Source organism: Umbelopsis ramanniana (genome assembly GCF_025399195.1).
Source record: "Umbelopsis ramanniana AG unplaced genomic scaffold K450scaffold_4, whole genome shotgun sequence".
Lineage (NCBI taxonomy): Eukaryota > Fungi > Mucoromycota > Umbelopsidomycetes > Umbelopsidales > Umbelopsidaceae > Umbelopsis > Umbelopsis ramanniana.
The window spans coordinates 448,071-458,678 of NW_026252090.1; the positions used below are offsets into that span (position 1 = coordinate 448,071).

Genomic DNA, 10,608 nt, shown 5'->3' on the forward strand with positions numbered 1-10,608 from the left:
AAGCTATTTAAAAATTGTCCCACCTTCATAGAACAACGTTATGTATTACACAATTTGTCAGTCTATCTTTTTCACATGTTTTCAACCAACGGTAAACATGTTGGACGAGACCATAAACTTTTTTTTTTTTTGCATTTTCTACTGTTAGTCGCATTTGCAATGCGCCAAACCAATTGAATCGCCTTACAATGATTATCTGAGAAGCCAAGTAAGACACGGCATTCGTCATATCGTCCTACCCGAGAATATGCGTACCAGTCGTGACATTCATTCTTCCGGATGGTAGATTTTTTTTGGGTCCGCCTCTTTTTCTTACCATAATTTTCACAATAGTGTGGCTCCTTTGTCTTTACTGTTCGCTTGCTCGCGCAAAACGTTAACTTGCCTACAGGTACATCAGTATCAAGAACACTATCTATTATCCTCATTCTTTCTATTCACATCGGCATATACTAGAAAAGAAATGACAGACCGTCGACTACCACCTAAGATCACCGACTTCAACGAAGTTGAAAACAAGATGTATACGATAACTAGTCTCAGGTAATGCATCATGCTCGAAAACGAATTCTCATGCGTTAAAGAATGTTTTATTCATATAAAAAAATTGCAATACTAGCAACTCGACAGACACCATACCGAACAATCAAAGTGAAGTAGGGCCCAACTTGCCACAGGATGAGAAAGATAGGTCACCAACAAAGCCTGGCGTTCAGAGAGGAAGGCTGTATTATGGATGGACAAAATCCCGATGGTTGCTGTTATTTTCCAACATCTTCGTAAGTAATTTCCTCGGATAAGGGAAAATAGAAAGTTTGCTACGATGATTTGCTAATACACTGGTTGGGTTTCGTACTAGTTTATGTTATATGCCACCATGGCATTCATTGCCTGCATGGTTACGTATGGAGAAGGTACATGGACAACCATTCATCAATTTCGATCCATTTTTTGCGTACTTTAGTATTGAAAACGTCATTTCCTTTTACTATCTGACAGGCTACACCAACGCTCCAATCGTTGTTGCTGCCAACGCAAGTATTCTAGGAGGTAAAAAAAAAAAATTAATCCCCCCCGCCTTCGTGAAGCCCATTTTACTTATACCATGTATAATCAGTCACTCTCGCCTTCTCTCTACTAAGCATGGTGGTTGCTTGTATTGGAATGGCAGGTATCATCAGGAAAGACAGAAGGTTGCTTGGTTGGTATTGTCTATGGTTGTGGCCATGCTTTGGCCTATTGTGCGCTATTGGATATCTCGGCTACAAACAAGACACTTGGAATCTCAGCGCGAAACTAGGTATGCAATGGCGTTACAACCTAAGCAGTAATGCTCGCATAGCCCTTCAGAATACCGTAAGTTGATAAGCCTCTGACAGTCTACCGTTTTTTCTGCTATTGATGCTGCCTTGACACTATAGTTACACTGTTGTGGATTCGATAACCCCTCCGATCATGCGACTTATTTTGACCGCTGCTTTCCAAAGTCACTGCTCCCAGGCTGCGAATACAAATTACATCAATTTGAAAGCTCGTTTCTTAAGACTACATACATAGTGGCATTTTCATTTGTTCCCGTTCAGCTTATCGTCATGATTTTCGCCATCCTCTGTTCCAACCATGTCACCCTTCAATTTGGTCGTAGAGCCAGACCAAATATTGCGTATTTGAATGGTCACAGCGATTGGCGAACTTGGGAGCAAGAACAAAAGCAGAAAAAAGCATCAGAAAGTGAATGCGATGCAAAGGGACTCCCATACAAATTCTCGCCTATCGACTTGTATTCTCCAGGGAAATTCTCCTTGGAAAGTGAGATTCTCCAAGCTCAAGACAAGACTTTTGCTACAGGCGGTGCAGCACTTAGCAGTGGAGAGGTAACACGAAGGAGAAGTGGTCATAGACAGGTCCAGCGTTAATATATAGCATATTCATAAAAAGAGGACAATACTTCATAAATGGTGGCCGACTGAAGATTCTATTAACTGAAAAATGGTATTCCACCATATCATATAACTTTACAACTCCTTGGTTAGCTACATACAATAGACGCTACTACACTATTAATAGACCTCTTCTTAATGATGTGCCTTCTCTATCAATATAACGATGTATATGGGCTAATTACATTGCGCTACCAAATATTTACAAACTGGTCAAGATGTTTGCCACCACAGCAATGTTTGAATTTTTTTGACTCACAGAAGTGTCCCGAAAAATTGATGACTGTTGACCCGAATTCCACGTCACAATTCATTGACTGTGCCAGTAACCAAGTTTATCGAACCCCCTTTGCTGACCAAAAACCCTTACTGTAATTCATATGGCTTCACGTTTACTGCTCTCGAATGCGATCAAATCTCGCACCGGCATTGCTAAGAAGGTAAATAACTAGAACTAAACTAGTGTTTTTTGCTGCTCTATTTGAGGCGCCTCCTAGCTTCTTTAGTGTATACGATCTACCCAATCTACATTGGCGATCGTCAAACGTGCAATAGAGTTGACCATTTCCTTCTGCTTCTATGTATTGAAAAGCCGTACGATAACCTCCATGATTGACAATTATTCTTATTCCTCTAGTTTATTCGACCTCTCGCAACCGCTACTAATCTCTTCCCAGCCACTCGCACCACCACTTTGGCAAATGGATTGACAGTTGCTACGGAAGAGAATCCAACTGCTCAAACAGCAACTGTTGGCGTATGGATTGATGCTGGCTCTCGCGCAGAGAACGAAAAGAACAATGGCGCTGCTCATTTTCTTGAACACATGGCATTCAAGGCGAGTACCGACTCCGACTTCTCGAAGACAATGTCCAGAACTACTAACACTTGTTTCCTATAGGGCACTAACACTCGCACGCAAAGAGACTTGGAACTTCAAATTGAAAACATGGGTGCTCACTTGAACGCCTATACTTCTCGAGAACAAACCGTTTATTATGCCAAAGCGTTCAAAAGCGACGTTCCCCAAGCTGTCGAGATTTTGTCCGATATTCTTCAAAATTCCAAACTCGAATACAAAGCTATTGAACGCGAGAGAGATGTTATCTTGAGAGAACAGGAAGAAGTGGATAAGCAACTCGAAGAGGTCGTGTTTGACCATTTGCACGCCACTGCTTTCCAGGGACAGTCTCTTGGCCGTACTATCTTGGGACCCAAGGAAAATATTCAGTCTCTCACCCGAGATGACCTTGCTAATTACATCAAGACCAACTACTCTGGTGACCGTATGGTCTTGGTAGGTGCTGGAAGTGTGGACCATGACCATCTTGTCAGTCTGGCTGAAAAGAATTTTGGCAATCTGCCTTGCGAGACTAGTCAATCGGTTGGATCCAAGGTCATGACAGGTAAACCCAAGTTCACTGGTTCTGAAATCCGCATGCGTGACGACACCATGCCTCAGGCACACATTGCCATGGCTGTCGAGGGAGTTAGCTGGACATCCCCTGATTATTTCCCTATCCTCGTTCTCCAATCCATTATTGGATCTTGGGATCGTACTTTGGGAGCCACCGGTCATATGTCTTCTAGACTTTCAGCCGTCGTGAACAAGCATCAACTTGCAAACTCTTTCATGTCTTTCAACACTTCCTACAAAGATACCGGTTTGTGGGGTATTTATCTCATTTCCGAGAACAAAACACAACTGGACGACTTGATCTATTTCACACAAAAGGAATGGGCACGACTTGCTACGACTGTGACAGAGGGAGAGGTCGAACGATCCAAGATGCAGTTAAAGGCTAGCTTGTTGCTTGGTTTGGATGGATCCACTGCCATTGCTGAAGACATTGGACGACAAATGTTGACGTCAAGCAAGCGAATGTCGCCACATGAGGTTGAAGTCGCTGTTTCCAGCATCACTGTAGATGATGTTCGTCGTGTCGCCAAGGAATATCTTTCGGACAAGGAAGTTGCCATTGTTGGCCTTGGTCCCATTGAAGCCCTTCCAGACTACAACCGGGTCCGCGGATTCATGTCAGACAATAAGTAAGTTTCATTGGAAGCATGTATAAGCGAGGTTCTTGTACTGATTTGGGGAGCGTCTCTTTGACACAGATTTTAAACCAGCAAAAGCCTGAATGAATGCCATTCATTTCATATCCCTTGCTGAGACAACAGCAAAGCCCCCCCCCCCATAGAAGTCAATCATTTGCTGATTCTTATGACAGCCGTCTTTACCTTTCATCCTACCCACCGTTTTTCTTAATGTACTCAAATTGTCACATTTACATCAGACCTTATTTTTATCTTGTAAAGATACAACACACAAAAAAGTTGCTCAAACACCCATGTTCAATTATATATTTCTTACCAGGAGATTGCACGCTGTACGCATGGATGAGGGGCTAAGTTCTGACCAAATGACTGGAAGGAGTGATTCAAAAATCAATGCTAGCTTACTTGCTATAGCTTTGTAATGCATTCCAAGACAGGGGAGGTCATCTTTGTTGGCCAACAAAACGGACAGGCACACATTAAGAAAGTGACTATAAAAAAGGGGTAAGGTTTGACATTCATATAGCAATACAGCAGCGAGGTTTTTTTTTTTTGCCATTCAGATGGGCAAAGGTGGCAAAGTGACAGGCCTGCGTTGACGACGGTATCTTTTGCTGGCATAAGCTGAGGATAGAAGCCATCAACGACAAAACCAGTCAAATTGAAGTTATCCATCAGCCCGTGTGAACGATGCCCCATTCAGGGCCCCCTTTACAACTCCTCATTCAATAATCAACGAGGCAAAACCCCGTCTTTCTTGCATTGAACTATGCATTGTCTCCGCAAAGATATGATGTGCCTTATAACAAGTGCAAATTCCCATTGACTTTATTATGTAATTACCTTTGGATTTTCCTTTGTCTTGCTTCCCCCATTCATTCCTTTCCTTGTGTCACCGTATGTTAGCATGTTCGCTCGTAAATCTTCCTACATCGTCATTGTTTTGATAGTAGCCACTTTAGTGTCGGCACAAGGTGAGTAAATGCTCAGCTATTCTATTTTAAAGCTGTGGCACACAAAATTGCTGAACGGTTTCTTGTCTGGGATATAGACGAGCAAGGTGAGACGCAGAAAGTCGGAGATGTTGCAAATTCCAACCCGTTTGATGAGGCGGTAAATCACAACGTCAATGATGGCAGTAAGGCGCAAATTGTACCTGTCATCAATACCACCGGCACCCTTCACGCAACAGCATCGTCTACAATGGACGACTTCGCTCCTATTACTGTTGCACCAAGCCCGTCTGTCACCAAATACTCTGCAGGCCAAAATTCAGTACCACGGAATTTCTCACAAGCATCCTTTCTTGTAAGGTTGGCCATACTGTTGACCGCCTTAAACCTTGTAAATAGTATCTAGACACGCCATACATAACTCTGTTTTTCAACCTTTTTTTCTTTTCTTTTTTAATACTTAGAAAGGTAGTATTGTTTTCCTCCTTTTTCGTTGACAGCGGAGAACCTCTTCGTCTATAGCCTGTTCAACTAGGCCTGAGCCCTGAAAGTGTACTCCATGTTCTTTGAAAGAAACATAGATGGACTAGTTCAAGCAGAAACAGAATAGCTTATAAAAATGAAAAACCGATGTCGTGGTGGATAGACATTTTTCCATGTTTTCCAGTCCTCTCAGCAGAGAGCAGTCCACGTGCATGAAGTGGTGGTGTCTCTATTGCAAATCCCTTGACACATGCGGAGGAAAGCGGACTTATGATTGGACAACTGTATTGAACTTTTTTTTTTGCCATGTTGTCTGTGCGGTTATTCTGGAAGGTGGCACAGGCGATTGTGGGATATACAAGCGTAATAATAACCAGCTGCGAAGTTTTCGGGCTTTCGAACTTGCTTTTCATATTAGGATCAGTTACGGTAGTTTAAATACTGGTGTCCTGTACTTCCATGCTCAAAAATTTTGGCTTTAGCGATTCGTCTCGGAAGAACACCGTTGCCAGTCGACCACCTTCATCCAACCGTTCAACCTTACTTAGTCACAGAACGTCCATCTTCAGTACTCTCTCCAGAGCCTCCACAGCCGCCACTGAAGACGACATAAGTGTTTCTTCTTACAAGCATCCTCGGGACTATTCACAACATCGTTCTTCCATGTCTGTCCACTCCAGTGATTCAATAAGATCAGCACCCCTGAGAACGAACACCTCTCTCTCGGCCCTGTCAAACGATGTCTATGCCTATAGGTCGTCTTCCATTTCGGACCCAAACTCCCCGGCTTTGTCGCATCCTAACCTGTCAAGGAGCAACACTTCAGACACTGTGATGGGTAGTTCGTCATTGATACCACTTTCCCCTCCTCACACTCCAGGGGTAGTTGATGTGAATCAGTTCCCGACATACCCACCATCAAATGCCGAGAAGCAAGCCGCCAGAAATGCTATGAACCAGCATGAGGCCACAATTAACGTCGTCTACGCCAGTGATGTTACTCACGACTTTGAGCGTAGCAGGTTATCGAGAACCAAAAAGGAATATGTAGTCCTCACCAATCAACATCTACTGCGGTTTAAAAACCAACAGAAAGCTAATCAGTCCCTGGACTTGTTTGCGTCCAACCAATCCCGTAGCATCCCTGTCTCACCACCGTCCAAAATCTTTACCAGCAAGGATCATTTTATGCTGCGAGTGGACAACATCATTGCAATTCACGCTGTTGGTGGAGCTCCCTACACTTTCCGCATAGACTACGTAGCTGATGAAGAAGCAAGACAGGTATCATCCATTAACTTTACGGTGGTGTCCTCCAGCGATCGTTTAAAATGGATGGACCGACTTCGCTCTCTCACTCGTGTCTACCTGCCCCGAACCCATTTTGTTTCAAGACAAGACCGACTTCGTGGTACGCATCGCCTTTCCAGACATAAGGACATTCCCGACAATAACGACGAAATAGTGATGCATAAGGCAATCTTTAGATATAAGCGACTGAAGAGTGATAATTCGGGACAGTACAAGGAATTATTCGCTACCATCAATGTTGCATTGGGAAAGTTCAGTATCTATATCTTACCAAATGAACAATCGGACGAAGATCATATCAACACTGTTGGCCGTGATAGGTATGGCTTTTTGGCTTTGCAGTCGATGACTTTGGATGGGAATGACGATACACTGCGCCTCAAGTTTCGCCAAGTCCAAGCTGACTCCAAAATTGTGGAATTGGCCACCAGTCACTGCGAAGAACTTCTACAAGATATTCGTAGAGCTATCCATTCTCTGGTCCCTCTCTACCCCACGCCTCCATACCAACTGATTGCAAATGACAGTATCCAAAACGTACGCATGTTGCCTATGACCGACATTAGCAAAATCGATGATTTTGGATTCAATCGCCTTTTAGAAGCTTATTGCGCCGCATTCAATTTAAACAAAGCTAGATTCAATTACGTGGTGGATTCTACAGCCGATACAGAAGATGGATTGAGCTTGGAACTTCACCCTGCCAACGAGATAGGCGAATCTACTCCGTTGTATACCCGATATGAGCTCTTAGCCTTTATGAGATCTCTACGACATAATGTAAGTTAAACTTTGATGCACAGCCTGAGCATGCATAATACTATTTCAAATCACTGCCCCCTTCTCACACACAATTCATATTTTTATGCCATCTTCAGACTACCTTCCGCAAAATATCCTTTGCCAATGTCGATCTAAGCGAAATCAACTCTTGGTCCGGAAAGAAAGATGATGGCTGGACCGTCAGCATTGAAGACGGTCAACATGTTGAAAACGTTTTGGCAAGTGAACTTTATACCCTTATTCTCCACAATAAGAAACTCCGGGGTCTGGATCTATCCGATTGTAATATCGGAGGATCCAAGCACACGCATTCTCCCATTTCCGTCATTGGTACAGTTTTGCAGTCCAAGCAAACAGGCTTGAACAGCCTTCACCTCAAGAACAATACCCTCTCTGCCAATGATGTGGATGCTCTCGCCCGAGGAATTCTAGTGGCAAGAAAGGCAATTCGAGAGCTTGTAGTGAGTGGCTGTGGTTTGGATGCCATGCAAATTGATACAATTCTGCAAGCCGTGTATATGCGCTCTCCTGGCCACATGAAATATTTGGACATATCCTCCAATACCAGCAACATCAGTGTCGCGCAAGTTGACGGCATCTTCCGCCGTTGCAATCGTCTCGACCATATCAGACTCCGAAATTGTGGCTACCTTCCAGACCCAATGACATTAGATCTAACTAAGCTGGAAACTCTAGATCTCGGCTTAACACCACTTTCGGATGAACATGTGCTCACTTTGTGTCAATGGATTATAACGCCATCTTTCGCTAACATCAAATCGCTCCACTTGGACGGATGTGGCTTACATGCTGGCCATGTTCGGGATATCTTGATCGCCATTGCCCGGTCCAAGAACATGGCCATCCATGTTGACTTTTCGCAGAACCCAATTTTCAGACATACCAATCATTTGCCTAGACTTTGGTATGCCATCATGCAGAGTTACACACCCCTTAGCATGGGTTTCCGTGACCTTGAATGGGATGAAAACTCTCTGCAAGAGTTCTTGGATAGTATGATGGACAACGAGACGCTTGTTAAATTGGATCTGTCAGGTATGCGTGTCCTTCCGTCCTCCAGACAAAGTGGAGCCGTGGGTCCGGATACCATCAAGAAACTTGCCACCCTGTTTGAACGTAACAAGAAGTTACAAGAACTTCACTTGTCCGGCGGAGAAGACGAGAATGGCACCAGAATTGGTCTTGGAAAAGCCATGTCTTCTGCACTCTCTGCACTTGCCTATAACACTGTGCTGAAGAAGTTGGTCTTGCGTGGAGTTCGATTTGGCGATGTTGGCATTACAGCTCTGGCCGACGTTATCAAGGTCAACCAAACCATTACCTATCTTGACATTGAAGACAATAGCGTAAGTTTCTTTTTTCAATGACCACGATGCAGCATGAAGTGACAAATTCGTTTTGTTTTTCCGGTAACTAACCATCCCCCCATATCCTTCCAACATAGGTTACAATTGACGGCTATCGTATGCTGAATGAGGCACTTATGACCAACAATATCCTGATGACCCTTCCTAGACCTCGTATCGATCTTCGCAATCAAATAGCGCAATTGAAGGAAGCCATCAGAGAACTGACGTTGGCTGAAAATGAAACTCGTTATATCATTGCCAACTCTGGTGGCTCAGATACTAGAAGAGCAAGACTGCAACTCCAAGTACAAGTGCGAAGTCAAGCCGAGTCCGCCATGGAAAGAATCACTTCTGAAGTGGATAAGGTGATGGCGGCCATTGACAGAAACAAAAAACTTTGGGAACGCGTGCAGGCACAAGTTCGACTCCAAGCCCAGCAACCTTATGTACCTCGAAACGACTATGCTGACCATATGATGAATGACTTGACCGATACCATCAACATGTTCGGTATCAACCCTCCGGTTCTCAATCAAGAGCAGCGTACTCCACCTTCCGACGTCTATGCTTCTGTGCCTTGGACCTCTACTGGGTTCTCGGATGTAGACTACATTACCATGCATCCGCGCTCTGCGTCCAGCCCTGGTACGCCGTCAGAGCATAGTTCTGTTGGCAGTCAGTTTGTGCCTTACAACCAACCTTATAACAAACCCGACAGTGTAATGTAATATGATGATATAGCTCATTTATTTAATTCTTTTTCCATTAATCGTTTGTAAAAAACCAATATCACCAAAGAAAAATCCGCTGTGGCTAAAGAAAACCTGCGGTTTAACCCCTTCCATTCATTCGATTTTTTTCTTCATACATTGAATTCATTCATTCCCCTTCCCCTCTTTTTTTTTTTAGCCATACAGTATGCTATAAAAAATATACAAACAAAAAGGTTGAAGGCTATATTGAGTTGCCATATTCTATCATAACATCTACCCCGTTGTTGAGCACATGCTCAATTCGTTTCTCCGTGGCCAAGTTTGTCTTGTCAGGCCAAGTCAGTAAATGCAGTCTCTGTAATAGGTGCAGTAGCCGAGAATGTTATAGAAAGATCATGAAACTAGGGGTAAAAGTCACGAGCATCACTTACGTTTGGATCGACAGAGTCTAATTTATGATTGTTATTGGATATATTGCCCAACTGTGCTATCCGGTCTAGCATGCGGCCAATCGACTGAGTCTAACATGGAGAAAAACTTTTCAGCAACATGGCGTAATGACTGGTAGCAGCTTCAAGCTGAGGTCGAATCCCAAATTATTTTTTTTGGAAGGCAGAGGATGATGTTTTTTTTTTTTTTACCTTATCAAAGAAGAGAGGAACGGGGTCCTTTTTACTGCTTTCTGGAAAGTGAACAGTGAAGTAGAGGCGAGACTCTTGTGGCACACCGTCATCTCCTTTAGCCCTCGTCTTCAATTTCATCAATTCCAACTTAGGATTGAGCCGCTTAGGTCTAACTATAGTGGAAGGCGTAGCTGTTTTCTCCAATGGACGTTTTCCTAAATGCTCTTCAATTTTCATCCGAGCAGTGATCTTACGATCCTCTTTATCCTTGATAGCCTTGGCGTCCGCAGAGCATTGATGCGCAGCCCGATACCGGTGTCTACCAAAATTGGGAATGTTGTTAATAACATCACTTGGCATGACAAGCCTAAAAA

The 10,608-nt window shown here is 43.6% G+C and overlaps 4 protein-coding genes across 4 annotated transcripts in view; 3 read left to right on the forward strand and 1 right to left on the reverse strand.

Annotated features, from left to right (window-relative positions):
* The first annotated feature begins 241 nt into the window (after window positions 1-241).
* Window positions 242-1,997, forward strand: K450DRAFT_222220 (uncharacterized protein). The gene is made up of 7 exons (XM_051585866.1): window positions 242-391; window positions 457-543; window positions 620-779; window positions 860-914; window positions 1,000-1,050; window positions 1,118-1,356; window positions 1,422-1,997. The coding sequence occupies exons 2-7, from the start codon at window positions 464-466 to the stop codon at window positions 1,914-1,916; spliced, it is 1,080 nt and encodes a 359-aa protein (XP_051448672.1). The 5' UTR covers window positions 242-391; window positions 457-463; the 3' UTR covers window positions 1,917-1,997.
* A 2,679-nt stretch (window positions 1,998-4,676) lies between these two features.
* K450DRAFT_222225 (uncharacterized protein) lies at window positions 4,677-5,447 on the forward strand. Its single transcript, XM_051585867.1, has 2 exons — window positions 4,677-4,972; window positions 5,050-5,447. Exons 1-2 carry the CDS (start codon window positions 4,906-4,908, stop codon window positions 5,355-5,357), a joined length of 375 nt encoding a protein of 124 aa, XP_051448673.1. The 5' UTR covers window positions 4,677-4,905; the 3' UTR covers window positions 5,358-5,447.
* Window positions 5,448-5,893: 446 nt separating this feature from the next.
* On the forward strand, window positions 5,894-9,626 carry K450DRAFT_195950 (uncharacterized protein; the record flags this gene model as incomplete). Its single annotated transcript, XM_051584511.1, has 3 exons — window positions 5,894-7,525; window positions 7,624-8,895; window positions 8,994-9,626. 3 exons carry the CDS (start codon window positions 5,894-5,896, stop codon window positions 9,624-9,626), a joined length of 3,537 nt encoding a protein of 1,178 aa, XP_051448674.1.
* Window positions 9,627-9,739: 113 nt separating this feature from the next.
* K450DRAFT_222232 (uncharacterized protein) overlaps window positions 9,740-10,608 on the reverse strand; it is a 1,751-nt gene continuing 882 nt past the window's right edge. The window contains exons 5-7 of the mRNA XM_051585868.1: window positions 10,253-10,553; window positions 10,043-10,132; window positions 9,740-9,966 (exon numbers count right to left, since the gene is read on the reverse strand). Of these exons, the coding sequence (XP_051448675.1) occupies window positions 9,853-9,966; window positions 10,043-10,132; window positions 10,253-10,553 (505 nt within the window). The 3' untranslated portion in view covers window positions 9,740-9,852. The remainder of the gene's footprint in view (window positions 9,967-10,042; window positions 10,133-10,252; window positions 10,554-10,608) is intronic.